The sequence below is a fragment of the Ylistrum balloti genome, unplaced genomic scaffold (genome assembly GCF_031769215.1).
Source record: "Ylistrum balloti isolate Yb309-2 unplaced genomic scaffold, AGI_CSIRO_Ybal_v1 Utg370622, whole genome shotgun sequence".
NCBI lineage: Eukaryota > Metazoa > Mollusca > Bivalvia > Pectinida > Pectinidae > Ylistrum > Ylistrum balloti.
The window spans coordinates 205,076-230,817 of NW_026782381.1; the positions used below are offsets into that span (position 1 = coordinate 205,076).

The 25,742-nt window shown below is 33.8% G+C and overlaps 3 protein-coding genes across 3 annotated transcripts; 2 read left to right on the forward strand and 1 right to left on the reverse strand.

Annotated features, from left to right (window-relative positions):
• Nucleotides 1-307: 307 nt before the first annotated feature.
• Nucleotides 308-6,481, reverse strand: LOC132557099 (uncharacterized protein NKAPD1-like). The gene is made up of 5 exons (XM_060221589.1): nt 6,351-6,481; nt 4,642-4,961; nt 4,098-4,187; nt 2,415-2,504; nt 308-1,386 (listed from the first exon to the last, which is right to left on the reverse strand). The coding sequence occupies exons 1-5, from the start codon at nt 6,414-6,416 to the stop codon at nt 570-572; spliced, it is 1,383 nt and encodes a 460-aa protein (XP_060077572.1). The 5' UTR covers nt 6,417-6,481; the 3' UTR covers nt 308-569.
• Nucleotides 6,482-8,731: 2,250 nt separating this feature from the next.
• On the forward strand, nt 8,732-12,489 carry LOC132557082 (PIH1 domain-containing protein 2-like). Its single transcript, XM_060221567.1, has 4 exons — nt 8,732-8,920; nt 9,474-9,597; nt 11,414-12,015; nt 12,349-12,489. The coding sequence occupies exons 1-4, from the start codon at nt 8,732-8,734 to the stop codon at nt 12,487-12,489; spliced, it is 1,056 nt and encodes a 351-aa protein (XP_060077550.1).
• An 8,015-nt stretch (nt 12,490-20,504) lies between these two features.
• On the forward strand, nt 20,505-23,503 carry LOC132557087 (E-selectin-like). The gene is made up of 3 exons (XM_060221573.1): nt 20,505-20,733; nt 22,284-22,460; nt 23,289-23,503. The coding sequence occupies exons 1-3, from the start codon at nt 20,505-20,507 to the stop codon at nt 23,501-23,503; spliced, it is 621 nt and encodes a 206-aa protein (XP_060077556.1).
• Nucleotides 23,504-25,742: the final 2,239 nt, after the last annotated feature.

Sequence of the window (25,742 nt, forward strand, 5' to 3'; positions counted from 1 at the left end):
AAAATCAATGCATAGATAAATTCAGATATTTGAAGGAGTGAAACAAAAATTTAAATTTGATATACATATTAACTTATTTTGAAATGTACACTGCACAAATGCAGGGTCTGATATTTGAGTTTTAAATACTCATCAAAATTTGGGGAAAAAAGGTTTGAACAGAACTGAATCAAAAATACTTAAGACACAAAACTATAAATATCTTTGACTAGATCAATATCAAAGAAGAATAATACAAGGTTTCTGTGAAATTCTACAGATAGGAAATGAGTAAGAAGAAAACTTAATACAAATAAATACAGTGACACAAATTTATACTTTATAATTTCCAATGTAGGCCTCTTTTTGTTTTAAATATATACCTATATGCAAGTTCATATCAAAGTGTGTACAGCATTTTAGCACCTTTACGATAAAAACTGTTGCAGCAACCATGTGTAATGGTCAGTTTTATCATCTGTGGTTGGGTGTCTGTGCCTGTTTCCATTTTCACTTTCTATTAACTACTTCAGGTAAAAGTAATATTGTCCTAATTTCAATCATGTATTCCAAGAGTATATACTTCTCTCCTATCTGTGTTTCTTTTTTTTCTTTTTATGTTTTTTTGTTGTGGTATAATCAGATTTGTCTGAAAAATCAGAATTTTCACAAAATCTCTTTAGATCAGTTTGTTTATCTGAGATTAATTTGCCTGAGTTATCTTCAGTAGAGGATCCTGATGCTCTAGAGGACACTTGTTTTTCATTTGACTGATAATTTCTCTCTGAATCTGACTCGTCATTTTCATGTCGTCTCTTCCTTTTTCTTCGTTTTTTCACCTTATGCACTTTCTTTCTGTCTAACATAAATTTACCTGAACTTTCTTCAGCAGAATCACTTGAGGAAGGCGTCCGGACAGAACAAACTCGTTTTTCATTTGATGGACAAGTTTCTCCGCGATCAGAATCTGTTTCATCACTTTCATGTCTTCTCTTTCTTTTTCTCTGCTTCTTCGTCTTTCTCCTTTCTTTGTATCTACTGTTTACTTCACTGTCACTGTCTGAACTTGAATCAAATGAACTGTCACTAGATCTGTTAGTTTTTCCCTGAGTTTTCCTGTGAATCCCTGATTTGTCTCGACTGTCTGGTGTCGAGTCGGCTGAGCTGTCACTACTCCAAGTCCTCATTTTCATTCTCGGCTTTGACGGTTTCTTAGGTCGAATTTCTCTGGTGAATCTTTGCAGGAGTAGAAGATCAGAGCTTGTCTTCCGACTACTTATTTCAGATTTGACTTGGCCCACCTCTGTTTGTTCTCTCTCCAATGATTTCTTCCTGTCCTCACGATCTTTTTTTCCAGAACTTTTTTTCTTCTTTCTTTTCTTGTCCTTTTTGTTCTTTTTATTCTTTCTGTTTGAAACATAAAAAATCAAAATATCAAATAAGAAAAAGGAATTTCAGGAATTAAAATTATTTTTGTACGTGGCAAAGAATATTAGTGTTCGGAATCGGTTGAAACTTCCTGATCGATCATCAACTTTGTGTAACCGATTGATAATCGATTAAAATCAATTAAAATCGATGAATTCTTAATTTTCTGTTTTTGGATATTATTCAAGTCTAAATATGTATTTTGTGTTATGTTTTAACAGCAATTCACGTAATTACTAAAACTATTGTACCTACACCATCGTTTTGTGTGCTAGTTATTCATTTATTGCACAGAATACTTTTTAATATAAACAAATGTCATTTTTTTAAAATAATTTTATTAATGTTGAAAATAATTTCAATGTTGAAATAATCTATTTTCATACATCACGATGATCGATTACAAATTTCTTAAGCGATTAATTGATCAAACATCTCAAACAAGTGATACTTGATTAACTCGATTAATCGGAACAACACTAAAGAATATACTTATTAACTTCATGATTGAAGGAACAAAATTGTCAGGTTTAATATGTAGATTGTTATCCTGACAGACAAATTGGATATTACTGTCAATATTGGGTGGAAACCTCTACCAAAATTAAACTTTCACCCATCTGAAAACTGGGCCAAAATGAATGATAGATTAAAGCCTGCTTCATCAGCTGAAAGATATTTACTGATACGCAAGGTAGATCTGAATAAGGAAAAATTTAACACAGGGCAAAAATGGCCAGTTATATATTCAGGCAAACAAAAAACCTGCAGTCAAACGTTTCCCTATATAGTACCGCATCGAATGTGAAACACGATTTATACATAAGTAATACATTTCAAATTTCTCAGCTTTCTCAATGTGGCGAAATTTCTGGCTGATCCATTGAATAAAATTTGAGTGAAATTTCCTTTAAAAAGAAAGTTTCCCAAGAGTTCTGGTGAACATACAGATACAGACTTAATGAAGTAAGTAAACAATATATCTTGGCTTCCATTACTTGGGGTACCTGTCTTTCTTTCTTGTTTTCCTGTGGTCGATGGAAGAATCGCTGTCAAAATCTCCAGGGTACAACATCTTGTATCCACTATGGCCCCATCTGTTTTACACAAAAACATAGAATAGTAAAACCGTACAAAAGACACACAAGTGAATAGCACCTTTTAATACAAATTTTGCACTAAATACAGCAGAGCCAAACAACGAACCAAGCTGCATCACAAACTGTTTCATCCTTCTAGGACTGTTTCATTCTTCTAGGACTTTTTCATCCTTCTAGGACTATTTCGTCTTCTAGGACTTGTCAGTGATGCTAAGGGCCCAAACCCTGAAGTCTGAAGTTGGCATCCAGTCATAACTAACACCTTATATACGATAATGGAAAACACAATATTTTTGTGGGGTTCAATTTTCATGGATTTTCAAAAATATACTTTTTTGTGGACACCTGATTTCATTCTAATAAAACTGAGATATAACTTGTGTGAGAACATCCATATCAAAGTCAAATACATGAACAGGGAATACATGTATACATGTATACAAGTAATGTGAGATCGAACAAGTGGGGTTTTACTATTTTAAAGAAGTCTGATTTTTCTTGTTCATAAATAACTCTTTTTCATTTGAAACTACAGATATGAAGCATTTAAATCATTATATGTACCTTTGATACCTGGTATATTGCTAAAATCATTAAATTTACAATTATAATTCATATTTATAAAAATTCGTAAAATTGTAAAACTTTTTATGATATCTTTCTTGGAAAAAATCTTTAAGTAGTTTTTATTTTGATATTGGCATACAATTAAGTACAATTGAATGTTAACTGAAATTGCTAACAACTGCTTTGGTTTATTGTCAGTTCTCAGAATGATAATGAGAATAAAACTTCTACATACACACTACTTTATGAACAGGAAAATGATTTTTGAACATATCTGTACAAACGTAAAAAGATTTCCCCTTTAGATTCAAAGAAAAAGTTTCTCTAAAATAATTGAATTTTCCAAACAGAATATAACACAAATGACATTTATAAATTTAACAATATTTTGTATAATGTGTTTACTTCAGATCTGATCTTCAAAACTTGGCGACATTTATGACTACATACAGTCCTAAACATACATGTTTGCAAATACATATTTGTGAAGATTTACTTAACTGTATTAGCACACTGCTGAGTAGCCCAAATAAATCTGACATTCTATAAACTTTTACTATAATGCTCTTGTATCATTGTTATACTGACTCGGGTGTGAGTCACGTATTTTCTTTGCATGTTTAGAGCTGTTACTCTGATGTAAATCAACTCCAGACTGATACAGAACATCACAATACTCTGGACTAAGTGATGAGTGAAATTACCCACAAATCATTAGCAGTAGGTACAATCCTTTTTAAATATCAATATCACTAAGAAAAACATTTCAGAAACCTGTAGAATTATATCTAAAACCTTTGAATAATGAAAGAGTAAGTAAACCAATAAATATATGTAGGTCAATGATCTGTTGAATAAAACAAGTAAATATATGTAGGCTGACAATCTGTTGAATAAAACCAGTAAATATATGTAGGTCTTCAAACATTTTATGGGTCATTTAAAAAAAAAAAAAAATGGGTGCCTATGACGAAATGAAATTTTTAAGTAAACCATTTTTTTCTCTTGGCCTTGTGTTCATACCTGTCTTCATTATCAGTTTTGACCATCCTCTTACGCTTATGTTCCCGTCTATCATTAGGATTCTGCTTCTCGAATCCACTGTGGTCCCAACTACAAACAAGTAGATGTCAATAATCAATATTTGTAAATATGTTTTTTACACATTAAGACTTAAAGACATTAAACCCTTGAGACTATCATATTTGACCAAACGATTTTTTTCAAAGATCAATATTAAGATTTGGTAGTGCATAATGGACCAAATTTGCTGAGGGCTATACATACTTTTGAATTAAAATAACCTTTTATATTCAATTTTTTTCAATTCAAATAATGTCCATCTTGAAAAGCAAGTATATACATTCCATCCTTATCCCTCCTCCCCCTCCCCCACCCCTCACCTCCCTGGGACCAATATACAACTATTTAACAAAAGAAAGGAGGGAGAAAAAGCTTATTAAAAGGCAACAATAAAATGCAACTTAAACTGCAATAGATACTGATATGCCTTGCTATGGGCTTATTAGTGAACATATATGTTAATTTAACAGGTTTACTGTATTACCGATCCACTCCTTTTAACTCCTGATTGGATCTTTGTGACTTCCTTGCCCGTTCTAAGTCACGACTGGATACAACATTACTGGACCCAAGTCTATCCATATAGGCACCTCCACGATCTTCAGGCGACTCTGAATCATCTCTTTGATCATAAAGGAAGGAAGCGTGGCTGTCACTTTGACCTTTGAACTTGTTGGACCCTCTTTCATGGTCGTATCTAGATTTTGTATGATCTCTCACTCTGTGGTTGTCAGTTTTAGCTTTATAATTGTTGATCTGAGATAGTTTGCTATGACATGCCCACATCTCCGACTCCTCCACAATCTGTAAAGGGAAATATGATTGAATAATTTTACTAATGAAATCTTTTTAAGTTATCTCGCCATGTCACAATAACAGATACTTATCTCCCTTGTAAAAAGATAGATAACTTCCCCATTGGAAAATTCCCTTGTTAAAATCTTCCTTTAGGGAAATTTACTAGATATCAATTTTGTTGTGAGGAAAAGTAGGTGACTTCCCATACATACAATATGGGAACACTTCCTCTGTCAAGATTTTCTGGATTACCTCCCTTGTCGCAATGTATTGAACAGATAAACATGTATAATTATCTCCATTGTGAAAAAAACAGACAATACTTTTATGATTTCTTTTGTAACTTATAACAACTTACCTAAAACAAAGCAGAAATTATTTCACTCAATTACAAACCAGATATCAAAAGAAGATTAACCATCCAGCTTCATAAAACTTAGAAAATCTCTCTGATTTTAAGAAAAGAAGACAGATTACCTGTACCTGATAAGATTAGTCATTACATCCTCTTATGAAAAGTTAGAAGATGAAGACTAGATGAAATAACAGGACTTAAAAAACAGCCTGTGTCATTGTCCTTGGTACTATCAATTCTAATTTTTAATTGAAATAGAAGTACAAAGTGCACAGCCAACTAGACTGAGGTTTGAACACGGGACCCTCTGAACTCCAGATGGAAGCTCTACTGATTGAGCTTCCTGGTCACCAACGATTGATCTAGTCCAGTCTGATTGTAACAAGATGAGAAAAAAATTCCATAATTTAATTACATGTAATGGCATTTGTTGGTTTTTTGTGTACAATATGTACCTTCATGTATAAAAGGCTTTGTTTTTTTCTGAGAACTTTAATCGGTTATAATGATCAAGAAATTGGAAATTTAAAGATATCATGTTGATCTTTACAAACTTCGATGAGGAGGCTAAGGTTGCAAATGATATTGGTAATTTCATGGTATTTACTACAATCATAAGATATCTGAATAACCCAAAAATAGCACAGAGGGTCCCGGGGCATATAATATTACTACCGACTGCAGAAACATCAGTAATATTAAGCATTGTAATTACAAAAGGAACAAAATAGAAAGGAAATGAAATATACAAAATGAGATATTTTGCTTTTTTGTTTTACTTCTTATTAAATCTTTAGACAAAATGGAAGGAAATGAATACAGGAACAAGAAATGGATCAATGTAAAATGGAATGGACATCATTTCGATTTGTTTCATTATTCATTGGACTTTTGGTAACAAAAAAAGAAATAGACATTATATATATATATATATACATGTAGATATAAAATAGCACAGAGTTCATTAGCTTATTTTTTATTTCTACTTTCTGTAATATATACATGTTGATTGTATCTAATTTCTCTGTGTGTCCTTTTACCCTGTTATGAGTGTCGGCATGGCGAATGTGATTCCTCAACAGGGTTTTAGCAGCAGATGTGAACATCTTCTCTCTAGCCACAATAAACAGACGAATACTTTTCCCATCAATGTTAAAGCCATATGCCAAAGAATATTCTGTTTTCAATTAAGGAGTTCTGAAAAAGAAAAATTAACAAATATAGTTAAATTTCTCTACAGGGATGTAAGATTTCTTTACAATGTACATAAGTAAAGATCAAATTCATTTTCAAAAGCACTGTGATGAATCTATGATTTATTTTTGTTAATAATTACTTGCATTGCTAAAAATAATTGGGCTCATAATGAAAATTTAAGTATTTCCAGAAATTCAACCAAAAAGAGTACAGGACTTGGTACCTGATAGATATATGTGAATGGGAATATGTATATGTAGACTGATGAACATGAAAATGCTTTAGAGAGTACAAGCACCTGACAGAAAATTGAAATGACTGGAAAGATAACGTCATGTAAAACACAGTTGCCTCCCTTCCCATATGTGTTGCTCTTGAAAATTATAGGTATGATTCATCAAACAGATCTAATGAACATTGAAACACCCTTGATATCAAAGTTAATTTATTATTTCTTTCTAACAATGGGTCGGTAAGATGGAGTCCTACGGTATACACACTAATATGCAATGTTGGATAAAGGAATTCTTGTACAACAGAAAGCAAAAAGATTCAATAAATGGGGAAAACTCAGAGTTGACTAATGTCACTTCAGGTATACCACAGGGATCAGTTTTAGGACCCACATTATTTGTCATCATTATAAATGACTAGCCAGATATTGTGGAATCGGATGTATACTTATTTGCAGATAATACTAAAATATTTAGAATAATCTCCAGTGAAAATGACTGCAATGTATTACAAAGTGATCTCAATAGAATGTCCCAATGGAGTGATGAATGGCTTCTTAGATTTCATCCTGATAAATGCAAATACATGCACATTAACAGGAAACCAAAAACTACAGAATACTCACTACAGCGAAAATCCTTACAGATAGGAGAAACCGAAAAAGACATTGGAGTAATCATAGATAATAATTTAAATTTTGAGAAACATATTTATGAGGAGGTCAACAAGGCAAACTCTATTTTTGCAATAATATGTAGAACTTTCCAATACCTAAATGCAGATTTGTTTATCCCTTTGTACAAGAGTTTTGTTAGAACACGTCTAAACTTTGCTAGTCCTGTGTGGTCACCTACAAAATGAAGCATATTGAGAAGCTAGAAGGTGTTCAATGACGGGCGACAAAGCAGATACCTGGGCTTAAAGAGTTGAGCTACCATGAGAGACTGAAGAGATTACCTACACCATCATATAGACGTGTAAGAGGGGATATGATGGAGTTGTACAACATATTACACGAGCATTATGATCCAGAGGCAAGCAGTATTGTGGAACTATGGAGGAACTCAGCAATTAGACAAAGAACCAGGGGAAACTCTCTAAACTTCTACCCTCAACCAAACAAAGCTGAACTCCGGAAAACTACTTCTCCATTAGAACTGTCAATATATGGAAGAACCTACCAGAAAATATTGTTAGTGCACCAACGAAAGATACCTTCAAAAGCAGATTGGATAACATTGGGGAAACCAGAGCATATTCTATGACTTTAAAGCCCCAATTAGAAGTGACAGGATCACAACATTTATAGAGAGTGATAACGAGACTGGTGTAGAGAACCGCTAGGTCCTGTAGGCTGTACCAGAAAACCACGCCAAGTAAAATAACCTACACATATTAATGGTCACATCAAATAAATTGATTGATTAATTTACGATAAGCCATGTAGATGTCATTTACAAAGTACAACATAATCGTGTTCATACATTAGAAAAGATCAACCCAAACATTTCTGTATTTATACTGACCGATCAATCATCGACGACCGTGTCCCTCACGCTTTTGTGCAAAATTTAGAGTGGCCTCCCTTGAGGACACAATTTGTGACGTATTACGCATACTAAGGACGCTACTTTCGTGTTGTGGCCTGCGGTTCAACAACCATCACATCCACATATGTCCACTGCGAGGAATTGACGACAAAAAGTAAATGTTCTTACCTTGATCAATGGGTTCAATACCGAAAGCATTTTCTCTAAAGTTTAATTAGGCTTTCTTTGTATTATAATTAATCTTGAGCGTGTTAACACAGCCCCCATTATCAGGCTTGTGGTCGAGACTGGATTTAGAAACGTTTCCATTATGATGAAAAATCCAATTATTTCAGATGCTGAAAACATAAAAAAATCCGAAGTAAATTTTATTTTCCAGAAAAAACACAGATCTACTCGGACACAGCTACTTTGATTGACAACAAGAGAAAGAAACCAACATGGACACCAGTGAAAAAGTTGACAGCGATTCTATGATGCATCAAGCCCAGCATATATGGTCAATGTTGGATGATATGGCAAACTCGGACCCCAAAGCATATAAAAATTTCATAGACAAGCACATTAAGGAGGGTCAGGAGTTCATGTCCCCGCCCACACCTCACATGTGTGTTCAAACTAACCTACTGGTGAGTAATTTAGATAATTTACATATATTACATATTTACATATCCTTCACAAGTTACTGATAAGTGAATCATCACATGAAAGAATTTGTTTATTATTCTGTTCTTTTATATTCTCACCATAATACAGAAGTAATTATGTTATCTAATTATGAAAAAGAAACTTTAAAAAACGATCACTAATGGAGTGATGGAACCTTTCACCCCCTCAGAAAAGATACTGAGTGAACTCAACTGGAGGGAAAAGGTTATTTTGTAGCCTATTTATCTTTTCCCGAGGATTGAGATCCTCCATCTCAGATCACCAACAATGGAGTGAATGTTTAGTTATCTCCTACCCTGCTGGCCTTATTAGGTATGTGTCATTTTTTGGTCCAATTTTTTGCATCATTGGCTTGACATAATAGATTTGAAAGCAGAATCGCTCAGGGGAGACAAGGAAATTAATCTCAAACCAGTGAAAAGCATGGATATATATATAGATTCAATGTCTAGTTTATAGTCCTGAGTTTTTTGTCTAACCTACCATAACACCACGATATCGCATTTTTTTTAGGTACCTGGACGGAAGTCTTTTTACATCAACTTCTGTTCCTGGACGAGAGTTCCTGAACCTAAGTCACCGGAAGATGCTGTTCCAGTCACTGGTACTGATATTTCAGAAGGTCAAGATAAATATGGTATGTTGTGTAAAGGAATTTTCTTCACTGGTCTTCTCAAATCAAGACATATAATTTTGAATTAGATAAAGAAGCTAGCATACTCGTACATTATAATGTGTGTTTTAGTCTTTTAAGTGATTGGCAAATAGGTGAGTTACTTATAGGACATTCACAGGTAACATATAGAACAGTCACAGATTACATATAGAACAGTTATAGGTAATATATAGAACAGTTACAGGTAACATATAGAACAGTTACAGATTACATATCGAACAGTTACAGGTAACATATAGAACATTTACAGGTAACATATACAACGGTTACAGGTAACATATAGAACATTTACAGGTAACATATACAACAGTTACAGGTAACATATAGAACAACTGCAGGACACATATAGAACAGTTACAGGTAACATATAGAACAGTTACTGGTAACATATAGAACAGTTTCATGTAACATATAGAACAGTTACAGGTAACATATAACACAGCGACAGGTAACATATACAACAGTTACATGTTACATATATAACAGTTACATGTAACATACACAACAGTTACAGGTAACATATAGAACAGTTATGAACAGTTACAGGTAACATATAGAACAGTAACAGGTAACATATAACACAGTTACAGGTAACATATAACACAGCTACAGGTAACATATACAACAGTTACATGTTACATATATAACAGTTACATGTAACATGCACAACAGTTACAGGTAACATATAGAACAGTTATGAACAGTTACAGGTAACAAATAGAACAGTAACAGGTAACATATAACACAGTTACAGGTAACATATAACACAGCTACAGGCAACATATAGAACAGTTACAGGTAACATAAAGAACAGTTACATGTAACATATACAACAGTTACAGGTAACATATAGAACAGTTACAGGTAACATACACAACAGTTACAGGTAACATATAGAATAGTTACCGGTAACATATAGAACAGTTACAGATAACATATAGAACAGTTACAGGTAACATATAGAACAGTTACAGGTAACATATAACACAGCGACAGGTAACATATAGAACAGTTACATGTTACATATATAACAGTTACAGGTAACATGTTATGTTTAAGTGCAAACAGAATAATGGATGATATTATAACAATGTTTTTAAATATATTCAAAATTTTCAAATTCCGTTTTTGGATCTAGTATAATTGAATTAATGTCCAAACGTAACATAAAACATTAACCCAAACACATACAGATGTGATAACTATACATTAGATTCATTACAAGTTTTCTTTTAAAAACACATTGTCGCTCTCGATATGTGAAGGTAATGACCATCTATTATTTGACATGAGGATGATGATTTCTTTTTTCCTCTTTTGTCTTTTTTCAAACAACACATATTGACTACAGCACATTGTTACCATCTTGTTTATCCGTTTTTTTTTTCTTTTTTTTTTTATCTGTTTTCCGTCTTGTCAACTTAGTGTTCATAGGATTATAGTTGGTCCATTCCTTATGCTAGTACGCTTTACACTGGTCATTTGTTTGATGAAAGTGATGATAGATATTTAGTTATCAGAATGTCACACTCAAATCGTCTATTGTTTGTATGATAAGAACTTCTATTCTGTCGGTAAGAAGTTGTTGACCCTGTATATGTACTTCAGTATTTTGATAAAATCATCAATGATTTTCCTGTTTCATATGTATATTGGATGAAATAGCAATGTTTTTGTTTTTAGAAACATGAGAATAAAAATGAACGTTGCCAGGAATTTCTGAAAAATATTTTATATAAAGAATATACCTAACTCAGACATCATTGTTTATTTCCAGGCGATTATTCAATGACATCGTGTGCGTTCAACCCAAAAGTTATTCAAGAATACGGTCATGACACAAAATCATTTGCAGACCGTGAGACTCTGATAAATTTAGCAATTGATTTTATCCAACATCAACACAAAGTGGAAATCTCTCGAAGTTTTACGTTATTACCAAGTGACATTACCCACAAAGGGGACATAACTCTGCTCCACAAAAGTTTTTCTAAAAAATCACAAAAAAGTGAACAACAATTTGAGGAACAATTATCAGAATTAGAATCAAGTTTCGGACCCTTGGCATCAGGTGCAAAAAATTCCTTATTGAATAAATTAGCAAATTTGTCAACAGAAGAAAGCAATTCATCAAAAGCTAATGGGCATAACATGGGAACCACATATGATTCTCCTACTATTAAAATGCCTAATCAAACAGAAGTAAAGAAAACAGGCATTATTGAAGAGATTTCCTCTCAAAGTAATTCCAAACTGGTTTGCCCTGTATATACAATGGATTCTGTACGGAATGATCATGAAGAAATAGATCATGTCACTGTGAAGATTGAGCTTCCAGGAGTTAAAAGTGTTGGTGAATGTGAACTTGATATTTCAAAGGTAAGAGCGATCTTATCCTGTGTCTCTATTTTTATGTTTGAAGTATTTTTTATCCCCCAAAAAAGATTTTTTTTCCCTGTTTTTTATAAAAAATTTTTTTTTGTCAAATTCTTACATGTGATTTTCAAAATATGTTTCCTTACCAATGAAATATCAAAAAAGATATTGTTATATCTATCATCCATATCGCCCAAACTAATTCTCAGACAAAAATCAGAAATTTGTGGATAAACAAATATAAAGTGAAAAAAATGCTGTGTTTCCCTCAAAGTATTTACACATTCTTTGAAAGCATATTTGAGCCAGAATGTAAAGTTGATGCTTTTGTTACAGGATGACCTTCAGCTGACAGTCGAAGATAGGTATGACCTGCATCTGGTTTTCCCATGTAAGATAATGGATGATGATGCTGGAGCAAAATTCAGTAAAAAGACATCTGTTTTGACAGTTACTTTACCAGGAGTGAGAAATTGAAAATGGTGAAACAGGACAACTTGTGTTCCATGTATTCTGATTCCCTCAAATGGATAGACATATCATCAACCTGCAGGAAGATCAGCAGTACACTACCAGTTACTGTGTATATGTTTAAGTTGGTGCAAATATAAGAAAATGATATAAAGATATTTAATTTTATTGACTGCTTTCAAAATCACTATCAAATCTTCTTACCACAATTTCAGGTTACAAACTTAGTTGCATCAAAAAACAACCATTCTGCTACAGACGAAGTTATTTCCTCTGAAACAGGATGATATCTCTCATATCTCACTTCAAATTGAGAAAAGACAGCTCACAATGAACTCTGTGTAATGTGGACAGTTATAACAACTGTCTGGATGATATTTTAAAAGATTAAAAACTTTCTGTGAAGCTTTTAAATATAACACTCAGGTTGTAATTACGTTGTCCACATCACATAAAGTGAAATATCAGATATCAGACCTGTTGATTATCTCACTAAGTATATATACATGTAGTCTGGGTTTCCTACCTGGCAGATTTAGAACTACATTGAAGAAATTTCACAGTACCATAACATCTGTTTGTATTGTGTACAATGATGAAAAACTTCATAATAAAAGTGGTGTGATTTTAAGACATAGCTGTATACAGAACTTGGCACTTAATGTCTGTTCACTGTTGTTTATGACTGAAGACTCTAACATTCTTGATCCTCTGTTCTATGTACACATTCTGGTAACAAGAATATGTTACAAAAGAAACGTTTATTAGTTGAAAGTCTATACAAACCGTTAAAAAGTGCAAATAAACATTTTTGTAAAAATAGTACAAATTAAACATTTATATACATTTTTATTGTAAGCTCAGTGTCCTGGTTTTTTTTCTTTCAGTGTCAGTCTTTTTGTTGTGAATTTTCTGCATGAAATTTTTATAAACCAACACATGACATTCCGATAACAACAATAATACAGCGCTGGAGAAAACTGGTATTATATTATGATATTGCTGTCCAAACTTTCTAAGGGGAGATAACTCATTAACAAAATGTTTAAATAGTCCTCGGTAATAAAACAAAAACCAATGATCTCATGTCTTCGGAACATTAAAGGGATTGTTAAAAGCCTTAACACACATTATTTTGAATACAATCTCATGAAAATAGTTGTAATTATACAGTACTATACAATGGTACTGTAAAACCCTGTACTTTCGTGGGGCTCGAATTTCGTGGTTTGAAAAAAATATGTACTTGATTTCGTAGATTCATCTTACACATCAAATCCACCAGAACATGAACTAAAATATTTGTTAGTATTTATCTCTTTGTCTTGTTTGGATATATAAATTCTTGGAATAAGAGAAACCGCAAGTTCATCGAAAAAAAAAAAAAAATCATCCACGAAAATAAATGATTTTACAGTATCTGTTGAAAGTTATACAACTTGTCGGTGAGAATTTATACTACTTCCAAAATATTTTGTTATACAATTACACTAGTATGAAGGATTCACGTACAAATATCTGAACAATGCGAACATGTCCCACTTGAGGATTCCTATCTTTCATTTATACATTTCGTTCCTCGAAAATTTCAGGGCCCGCAACTTCTTAATTACAGAGTTATTTCCCTTTGATGAAAATTCTTATTGTAATTTTGCTTGGTTGTTTGTACTATTATTCTGAGGGGATGTTTCCTTGTAAGAAACAGCCATTTGCTACCTCAGTGAACAACGTACAGAAGCTCCGTCGCATGTCAGAGCAATAATGAAAAAAATGTGTTGTGCTTAAGGACACAACACGTCATTCTGATTTCCCAGAGTAACCGCCCTTAGTTTTCACTGTGCGTGAAGCTTGACAGCCGATGGGGGCAGAGCCAAATGAACCACGTCAAATAAGACTGGTTCATTTCACATTCCTCGGCACGGAAATGGAGCTTTTAAGTGTCAAGGAAGTTAAACTTTCTAAATATTCAACATTCAAAAGAAGCAGTTAGTTTTTTTTGGTGAATTAAGTAGTTCCGGGGCCTAAATTTGGTACATGAACATAGCGCATACTCTTAGTATGACAAGTAAATATACACCAAGGTTCATTATCCTATTTTGAATAATTAAAAAAAACAGGACAATAACCTTAATATAAATAAGATATTGCATGCCCTAAATTTAAAACGTTGCACATTCTTTTAACGTGACCAATGTATATACCAAGTTTCATGATCCTAGTTCAAATGCAAGCAGTGAAGCTTTGTTCTGGACACGAAACTTTTAACAAGGATCAATGTCTCTGCAGTTGATTAATTGCGGGCCTTGCCATAGGTACACTGCACATATTTTTTTTGTATAATCAGCGTGTTTCATTTTCCCAGTTTTAATTAAAGCAAAGATATGTTCCAGATATAAGATTTTGATAAAGGGCAGTGATGGTAATTTTCGAGGAGCACAAATAGAATCCACCACGAAAATTAACGATTTTCACGATTAATATGTATATCAAATCTTGTAGGTGAGTGTATAATATCAGACAATCGACAAGGTGACGCTTTTCTCTGTGTAAAGCGTAAGATTAAAGTAAGAAGCTGAGAAACAAATTTACATATAGTTTTTAAAGATTTTATTTAAACTATATACTTCCGTATATATGTCACATCATTCTCTAGCAGTACATCGACACATCGGAAAGTTAAATTACAGGGTTTAACTTCCTCTGTTACAATTCGATCGAAGATAATGAGATTGGAGATAAAAATGATTAATCCGTGTATTGTTTGGTCCGAATTCCCCAATCGCCAGCCGACAATTTGAAGCGAATTTAAAAGGCGTTTGTGTTTATCTCATGAAAGAAGATGACCTCTCTGTACTCTAAATTATAAAGGAGTGTTTTTATTATTATTTTTTTTTTCAATCAAGCATCGATTTATCTGTAGTATACAAGCATGTTAATATAATAAACAAACAAAATCGTAGTGTTCAATTAAAAACAAGATCGCGTGCAGAATCCCGCCAAACTTTTAGGACTCGTTGATGGGTCCGCAATATTCGTTGATGCCTTAGAGAATGTTGGTCGATGTCAATATATAGATGGTAAGATGTACTGACATTGTAATTAGATAAATTTCTGAATATTGGCTGTATATGACGTGATGTTAATTAAATCGGTATGTATCACGGGGATATAAATGTGTATAATTCAGATTGTACACAATAATTTACACGTGATTAATTTGAACATTTATGGTCATTTGTGAAAAACGGTGTGGATTAAACGGTAAGTATTTAATTATAACAATCATAGAAAACATTGTCACAAAATACCTTTTCGTATTGTTTAATGTCTGCATATTTAATCGACCTAATAGATTGATTGATGGAGATGAATATTCTCATTTATATCACTGTATTCTAACATTTTTTTTCCTCTCGATATTTGTTTACCTTTTTTTTTATTGGAATTTTTTACTTCTAGCATTATAGCATACGAGTCCTAGAAGGACGAAACTGAATCGCAGCGTGTCCATCATCTGCCGTCGTCCATAAATCGTTTTTCCTTAAGCAATTTTCACCCTCGATATTTCTTTAGAAGTGCTCTATGGATATTTCTCATATTTCATATATAGATTACCCATTTTGATTTTGGAATTGGTTAAACAAACGATATAGCTGACAGGCGGCCTTCTTGATTTTCCGACTATGAAAAATCTGTTATCATTATTTCATGAGATGGAAAAGATGGACCTTTCTCAGATCACATGGGCAGATTTCCCTTGGTCCATTTGTTCCCTTTAGAATCGGTACTGATCTGAAAACAACATTGTTGACAGTCGGTCATGTTTAATTTTGGCAATGAAAGTTTGTTTATCGCTGTTAAATGAAAAGGAAAACAGGCTGGATAGTTTGTCTCTTGTTGCACATTTAAAAAAAATTCAGGACGGGTTAGAAAAAAATCAATGACTGACATGTGGCCTTGAATTTAAATAATGGCGTTTTGTTTAGAAACGCTGAATGAACCATTCATAAACTTCCTATGCAAATGGTTTCCAATGTCCATATTTATGGAATTGATAAAAAACCGAAGATATAACGAAAACGACATAGCTGGTAGGTGACTGTTAATCTTCAGTATTGCTTTTACTTAGAGGAATTCTCAAATTCTGTATGATTAAGAACAAATGAGAGCAACGAAGAGAAAAGGGTAAAGATTCAACCATGTTGGCCACCAAGATCTCTCTGGGGATGTAATGATATTCTTTTTCCTCGTTCAGTATTGTCTTTTTAAACTCGTGAATTCACACCTGTGTCTCCATTGTGCAGCACGGTATATTTGAAACTCGATTTATCACTCCAAGAACCTAATTAATCCTGATGCAGGTTTTATCGATGCGAACATTGGTTGTTATGACAAACTAGATTAACTAATTAATTAATTAATTCCTAGTCCGTTTTAATTGATTCAGAAGCATAATGCCTTTTACTGTCTAACGACCTTTGACCTCTATCTGTTGTTATAACCTGATTTCGATTTTTTATTTCCAACAGTGTTGTTTTAAAGGTAAAGATAGCAAAGAAAATTCCTTAGAGATTTCGTACAGTTTCTTAACCTTACGAACCTGTTTCTAGAGGACAATACACTACATTCAGTTTCTATAAATAGTTACTTTAATATGTCATGCTTGGTGTTTGTAATATATGTAGTCATTTTTGTGAAATCGATCCACTGGTCTGGTAAGAATTCAGGGATCAGATAAGATATGGTATACATTGAATAATACATCTGCTTTGAAAATAAGACGATTTTCTTTGCGGTGAAAACCAGTTGACATGAAATAACTAATCTGCACGCTGTAATTTCAATCTTTCTCGAATAATTATACGTTGTATATATACTATATGTATCCGTTTTCTAGATGTCCCACTATCAAGGATGGCAAAATGAAAATCAATGTATTATTGTTTAGGTTTTCTTTGTAGAGAAAATAACACAGGCAATACTCAGCATACTCATCGTGAATGTACAGCTTACCCTTAAATTATTCACAGCTTAAACTGAGCTTATGTATAACTTACACCCAGCTTACTCATATCTTACTCAACGCTTATATAGAACTTACTCTTAGTTTATTTAGAGCTTACACTAAGCTTATATATAACTTACACTGAGCTTTCTCATATTTTACTCACCGCTTATATATAACTTACACTGAGCTTACTCATATTTTACTCACCGCTTGTATACAGCTTACTCTTAGATTATTTGCAGCTTCCACTCAGCTTAGATATAACATATACTCAGATTACTCCTATCTTACTCACTGCCAATAGAGAACTTACAACTTACACTCGTCTTACAACTTACACTCACCTTACAACTTACACTCGGCTTACTATCATCTTACACTCGCCTTACAACTTACACTCGACTTACAACTTACACTCGGCTTACAACTTACACTCGACTTACAACTTACACTCACCTTACAACTTACACTCGCCTTCAACTTACACTCGCCTTGCTTTCATCTTACACTCGACTTACAACTTACACTCGCCTTACAACTTACACTCGACTTGCAACTTACACTCGGCTTACAACTTACACTCGGCTTACTATCATCTTACACTCGCCTTACAACTTACACTCGACTTACAACTTACACTCGGCTTACAACTTACACTCGGCTTACTCTCATCTTACACTCGCCTTACAACTTACACTCGACTTACAACTTACACTCGCCTTCAACTTACACTCGCCTTACATTCATCTTACACTAGACTTACAACTTACACTCACCTTACAACTTACACTCGGCTTACTCTCTTCTTACACTCGCCTTACAACTTACACTCGGCTTACTCTCATCTTACACTCGCCTTACAACTTACACTCGACTTACAACTTACACTCGCCTTACAACTTACACTCGCCTTACAACGTACACTCACCTTACAACTTACACTCGCCTTCAACTTACACTCGCCTTACTTTCATCTTACACTCGACTTACAACTTACACTCGACTTACAACTTACACTCTACTTACAACTTATACTCACCATACAATTTACACTCGCCTTACAACTTACACTCGACTTACAACTTACACTCGCCTTACAACTTACACTCGCCTTACAACTTACCCTCACCTTACAACTTACACTCGCCTTCAACTTACACTCTACTTACAACTTATACTCACCATACAATTTACACTCACCTTACAACTTACACTCGCCTTACTTTCATCTTACACTCGACTTACAACTTACACTCGGCTTACTCTCATCTTACACTCGACTTAAAACTTACACTCGACTTACAACTTACAGTCGACTTACAACTTACACTCACCTTACAACTTACACTCGCCTTATTTTCATCTTACACTCAACTTACAACTTACACTCGCCTTACAACATACACTCGCCTTACAACTTACACTCGACTTACTCTCATCTTACACTAGACTTACAACTTACACTCGACTTACAACTTACACTCTACTTACAACTTATACTCACCATACAATTTACACTCGCCTTACAACTTACACTCGACTTACAACTTACACTCGCCTTACAACTTACACTCGCCTTACAACTTACCCTCACCTTACAACTTACACTCGCCTTCAACTTACACTCTACTTACAACTTATACTCACCATACAATTTACACTCACCTTACAACTTACACTCGCCTTCAGCTTACACTCGCCTTACTTTCATCTTACACTCGCCTCACAACTTACACTCACCTTACAACTTACACTCGCCTTCAACTTACACTCGCCTTACATTGATCTTACACTCGACTTACAACTTACACTCACCTTACAACTTACACTCGGCTTACTCTCATCTTACACTCGCCTTACAACTTACACTCGGCTTACTCTCATCTTACACTCGCCTTACAACTTACACTCGCCTTACAACTTACACTCGGCTTACTCCCATCTTACACTCGCCTTACAACTTACACTCGGCTAACAACTTACACTTGGTTTACTCTCATCTTACACTCGACTTACAACTTACACTCGCCTAACAACTTACACTCGCCTTACAACTTACACTTGGTTTACTCTCATCTTACACTCGACTTACAACTTACACTCGCCTTACAACTTACACTCGGCTTACTCTCATCTTACACTTGCCTTACAACTTACACTCGCCTTACAACTTACACTCGACTTACAACTTACACTCACCTTACAACTTACACTCGCCTTACAACTTACACTCGCCTTACAACTTACACTCGCCTTACAACTTACACTCACCTTACAACTTACACTCGCCTTACAACTTACACTCGGCTTACTCTCATCTTACACTTGCCTTACAACTTACACTAGCCTTACAACTTACACTCTCCTTACTGCTTACATTTGACTCACAGCTTATTCACTTATTTACACCTTACATGCTTCGTACCAAATATTCGACAAAGTGCCTAAATTATGGTATGTTCAACCTACATGTTAACAACAAAGTGTTGAAGTAACGGCGCAATGTTACCGGTAATCTACAGCAAGTTTAAAGGAAAAAATTACATGGGAATGAGAGAAAGAACTTAACAGTAAATGATTGATTGATAATTTACAAGAAAAAAAACAATCGTTCATTGATCTTGACGATGTCTAGCGTTTATCTCGACCGCTTTACTTATTAATATCAACATTAAAATTCCGTAGCTGCCAATGCTGATCCGATGTTTTCTATACAAAAATATCGCTGTAAGACTATAGCAAAGATTGTCGACTAACACACAAGAAAAGGGCACCTGGTAGCGATGATAACAGGGTAACTGAGGAAAAAAACATCCAGATTGTTATGGTCTTCAGCTCCATAATTCAATACATTTCATTTTTTCAAATATCGGAAGATTCCAAGAGAAGGTTTATTACATCTAAACCGTGTAGCCATTCAAATGAATTCAAACATGGCGTGCAGGTTACAGAAATCTCATGGACTTTTTATTTGTATGTTGAACAGACAAATTCCGTAAAGGAACTGAAGATAATGGTGACAGTTGGAGGCGTGAAGTGGCGGGAGGAATTGTCCAGTGTTGACCTTGCCTGTAGTCCATCCCTACTGACCACTACTGTCACGACTTTAATCGTCTGTCTTGCCACCTGTGTAAAAACAACATCGTCCAAAACCGCTATTTATAACACTAGGACGCGTACCTGTGATTGCTACGATAGCTTGACCACTATGACGTCATTGATGGGCAATCGCCTCTGGAGTCGTAAGGATTTATTTCCTATAAACAATTACACGTTATTTATTTTGTACTTTTGTTAACTAGTAGCAGATATTTTCTATTGTTATCGTCATGTTCAGATTTACAAGAGGGTTCAATATAGTTGAATACTTTCATTTAACTTAGTAAAATGTCCTTTTTTGTCACGTTCCTTAAATGAAGGAAAGAGGCTGATGTCCAGTTTGTGTTTTGTCCAAGATTTTCGATGAAGGGAACACGGCAATACATACATACAATTAACAAATATTTGATTATTGTTATCGATTTAAGGATTGACGAGATAATCAGCTGTTCGATACTAGGCTGACTCCGTCATAGGCCAATGTTCTGTTGTTATTAGCTCGTTAATGAATCGACAGCATGTATTTTTTTTGCCTTCTAATGTTTCAAAGATAACCAGATTTAAAACAAATCATTCTAAAGAAAAAAATGGAAAAGTCAAATTTGTCAAGAGAAAAAAAATATTTTCTTTTCATTTTAAAGATCGTTTTTTATCTAGGCCGAATTCTTCTCTCTCTCAATCAACTGTAATTTTAAAGTATACAGCGTCATAATATAACAACAATTAGAACGGTTCCAAATTTAAGTGTACACTTTGATATGGCAATTCGATAGTTACCTTAGGTTCTTTTAAAATTTTAAAATTGTACCAATTGATCCGAGACAAAACCTATGTTTATTGTCCACTGGAAATTGTAATTAGTGTTCCTTCTGACTTCAAATACAGTTTCAATACCAAGTTACCTCCCTTTACTCATGTTACAGGTACCTTTCGGAGTGTGGGTGTTATTTTTTACCTTTGATAAAAGTCACTGGCAGACACTTCAGCATATTTTAGTTTTGAGGGAATAACTTCGTTTGTTTTGTTAACCATTTTAATGAGTCTATGGGATAATGTAATTAGGTTCTCGATCCGCCACAGACATTCTTATCTTACTGTTTGAAAATGCACGTACTCAGCAGTTGGAGTTATTTTTCTTAAAATTTAATTCATAAAATAAGGATAAAATAATTTGATAAAAATAATTTCGACAGGTAGACAAATATTGATTTCTCAAGCAAAGAACCACTATCTTTTCTTTGAGCTACAGTTTTAGACCGTCAGGAGTGTTTCAAATATCACGAATGCAATATCACTGAAGTTACTTATCTAATGGCAATCTATGTAGACTATAAAATCCCAATGTCAATAGCTCCTAGTTTAAGGACATTTTTTAGTCTCTTGAATGACTAGCCTTAGTGGCAAGCAGTTCCTGTAGTTTGATTACTGCATATTTTAAACGTACTTGTCTCAGTGATCATCTCATTTTAGCAGTCATTTCATTTTAACACTTGACGCGCTAAAATATTACTCTAAAATATGATTGCTTTAACCGCTACGTAATCCAGCATGGCCCTTTTTGTCGATATTGTGTTAAATTCTTATCGCGCCAAGGTTAGCGCATAAGCAGTATTCACACTGAACTTCCGACTGGCTGAAATTGAAGATAATATTGTTTTACACACGTTTATATCTAATTATGTTTAATTTCCAGTCCAAATCGACGGTTACATACATAACCATTCACTTGGTTTGTACATGAAGATTGTTGCAGATCAATGGCTGTCACACGACTCTGCTAACAACGTATGCGCGGCAGACGGTGGGAGATTAGTTGTGATGGAAACAGTTGACAAACACAACTATATCACCAGTTTAAGTGACGTGAAATGTTCGTATACTATAGAAGGGATTCCAATTTTGATTTATCTATTTCAAATTCTAAAATAATGGTTATGTAACACATTTTCTTATTGGATAATTTTCATGGTCCAATCCCCGATATACTCATGAACGCCGACGCTAGCCCAAAGATGGCGGCCATCTTTCCTGTAGAGACAGATGATCGACATCGACTATGGAGAAATTGATGTCCTGTTAAAACTCAAGATTCATTGTCTAATATCAAATATATGCAAAAAGTAAGCATATAATTCCCTAATTGTATACAGAGAAACCAGATCTATATATTCCTATGAACAAATGCTGTAAATGTATGTTTATCTATTATATTTACAATGTGGTACACGTGAAATCTGACCAGATTTCCCGCAAAAACGGTATTAGCTATTTGCCTATCAAGTTCTATCAGTTGTCGGTCCGTTCCGTGGGTGCATACATTTATAAAGTCAAGTGAATGACGATTACAATTTCTTAAAAGTAGGGTAAATAAAAAAAACTGATTGTCCAAATGTAAATATATTTTTCCCCTTTTTGTTTTTTACGGATATAACGAGTGACACTTTAGTAAAATATCAGTAAAGATGCAGTTTACACACCAGTAAACAAAAAAAAAAAAAACAAACAAACAAACAAATTCTGAATAAGGTATTGCGCTAAAAATATGATTCCTCTTATTGCATTTGCTATCTGTCGCAATCATTGTGGATAAGTCTTCATTCATTGTTGCGCTAATTTGACAAAACTAATCTACAAGCAGTGACTGATATACATGACAAGAGGTTGGCAATGATATTTTGATCTTTTAATTCTTTTACAGATAACAGCTATTACCATATTGGTGCCAATGATAAGGTAGCTGAAGACACTTTTGTTTGGGAAACTGGAAGCGCGGTATCACGCCAGTCAACCCTATGGGCGCCCTCACAACCTGACAATCATCACAACAATCAGAACTGCCTAGTGTTGTACCAGTGGGTTTACGATGACGCGTCCTGTCACAATCAAATGAACTTCATTTGTGAACTTGTATAACATCGTTATTGATCTAATTTTGAAAGCTTTTTAAAAACACCAAATGAAAAAGAAACAAATGATGATTCGGAACACCCAATGAGCCTTTTGTATCGTAAAGCGAATATATCATTTATGATCGTTTCCAAACCGTTGCAGTATTTTAGAGAAGTGACAAAATTAACACTATGGTTCTCATTCTCAATCTTATCTTCAATGTATCTTTTTTATGTTATTGTATTCAATCCTTGAATATAGAACCCATTAATCTGTATAGAATGTATGTCTGTGTTGTCCTGTCGCTACTTCAGCAATGGAAACGATGTTACTTTGAAATAAAAATTAAAAAAAACAACAAAGAAGCAGGGAGTTAGGTCATCGTGCCGAGAATGTAAAAAATGGCGATGCCATATGTAACTCTCGTTTGACAGAAATTTATGTTTGTTTTTTCCCAGTGAATTTCACGCTATCACATTTTAACGAGATATATTTAAAAGATTCCATCCAAACATGTGTTTAAAGATCAATATATATAGCTAATTGTGACGTCACTGTAGACTATCCAAACGACGTCACGCGTTCACAAATTGCATGGTGACGTAACAATTGATATAATAGATGTAGAGTGGGCCAATTTGAAGTAGAAATGTAAGTTTTCTAGCATATTTACTTGTAAAATCAATCATGGGAAAAGATAATCTTAAATTATTTTTCTCTTTGATATGTGATTCATGAAACTCGTCATTGATATTTCATTTCATCTCGCCTTTAAATAAAAAAAAAATATTCTCATTTCATGAATTCACATATCAATAAAAACAAAAGTAAGATTCAATATATATAGAAGACAATGATTTGAAAAAGAAAATGTAGTTATAGGCCGGTGATGAAGACTCCTAATGGGAGAAATTACAATAAGATTAAGCATTCAGATTTACAAGTTTGTATATCCTGTAAAAAAGGTTTTAACGACCTTGGCTCCTTCAGGTTAAAGGCACCCTGAAAATGCCAAAACTCTAATAATCACATTTAATACCGAATATCTTTCTGTTGACGAATTTGAGAAAAGATTTTCTCCATATAGCATTTGGTTGTGAAATGGAAAGTGTTTTAATTTTTGTTCTTATGGTATTTTTTTAATATAGAAAACATTAATTGTTACAATTCAAATAACAGGAGACAATCCTGTATAACAGATAATTTCTGTGTTCAGTCTGCAGGTAAAGACAATGAAAAGAACCCGATCTACAGTATAAGCTTTGATATCAATACTGAAAAAGATATATGTCGCGACTTCCAAAATCTGCAAAGTTTTATTGTAACACAATGGTTAAGAACATTTTCTTGTAATCGACAGAAACCTGTTTTCTCAGGATTTTGTTTTGTTTAACTATTACTTACTAAAATACATAATAAACCTGATGTTGTTTATGTCAAATAAAACGGCTCAGAATTTCACCTGAAAAATGTATAATTCAGAAAGCATCACCAAATTAATATTTGTGTAAACAATCACTTGTCTGATATTAAAACGAGGACAAAGTTATCGTTTTAAATTCAGGAATTTCTCAGGTAAAAGTGCATAGAAGGATTTAATTAATGTTGTTTGTTATTAATATTTAAAAAAAACAAGTACCATATTTTTGTTTGGACTGTTTTAATGAATTAATTGGTCGCGGTACCAGCGTAAGGTAATGGCGTCCCCATGTCGTATCCAGGTGATTTACATAACCGTTCCCGATTTACACGCCACATTTATTCCGGACGTTCATTTATCTAGCCGTGTCTACAAGATACCTTTGATAGTTCTGAGCACAATAAACAATCTAAGTACAGTTACACTAGGCTTTATTTACTGATGGACTTCATCGATTATCGACTTATCTTCAGCAACATACATTGATGGATCAGTAAGTGAAAAGATTGTACTGCAGACTCGCACGTGACTCGCACGTTTTAATACCGTGCTATTATTCGAATTAATAAACACGTGGTAGGTGAATTAATTACAACACCCCTTGGGGACTAAAATTTTATCCAAACATTTCTAATCTCCATTATTATACAGCACACACAAAGGTGCATTAGTGCGTTTTAATTTTGATTTAAACACAGAGGAATCACACAATGAACTAAAAGGTATGTTATAGCCGTTTCGTCCTTCCATGAAATTTGTTTAGAAAAATCGAAACACGACAATTAAAGTGATATCACCGATCTATAATCGTCCATTAAATCTGAAGCATATAAGGCCCACAGT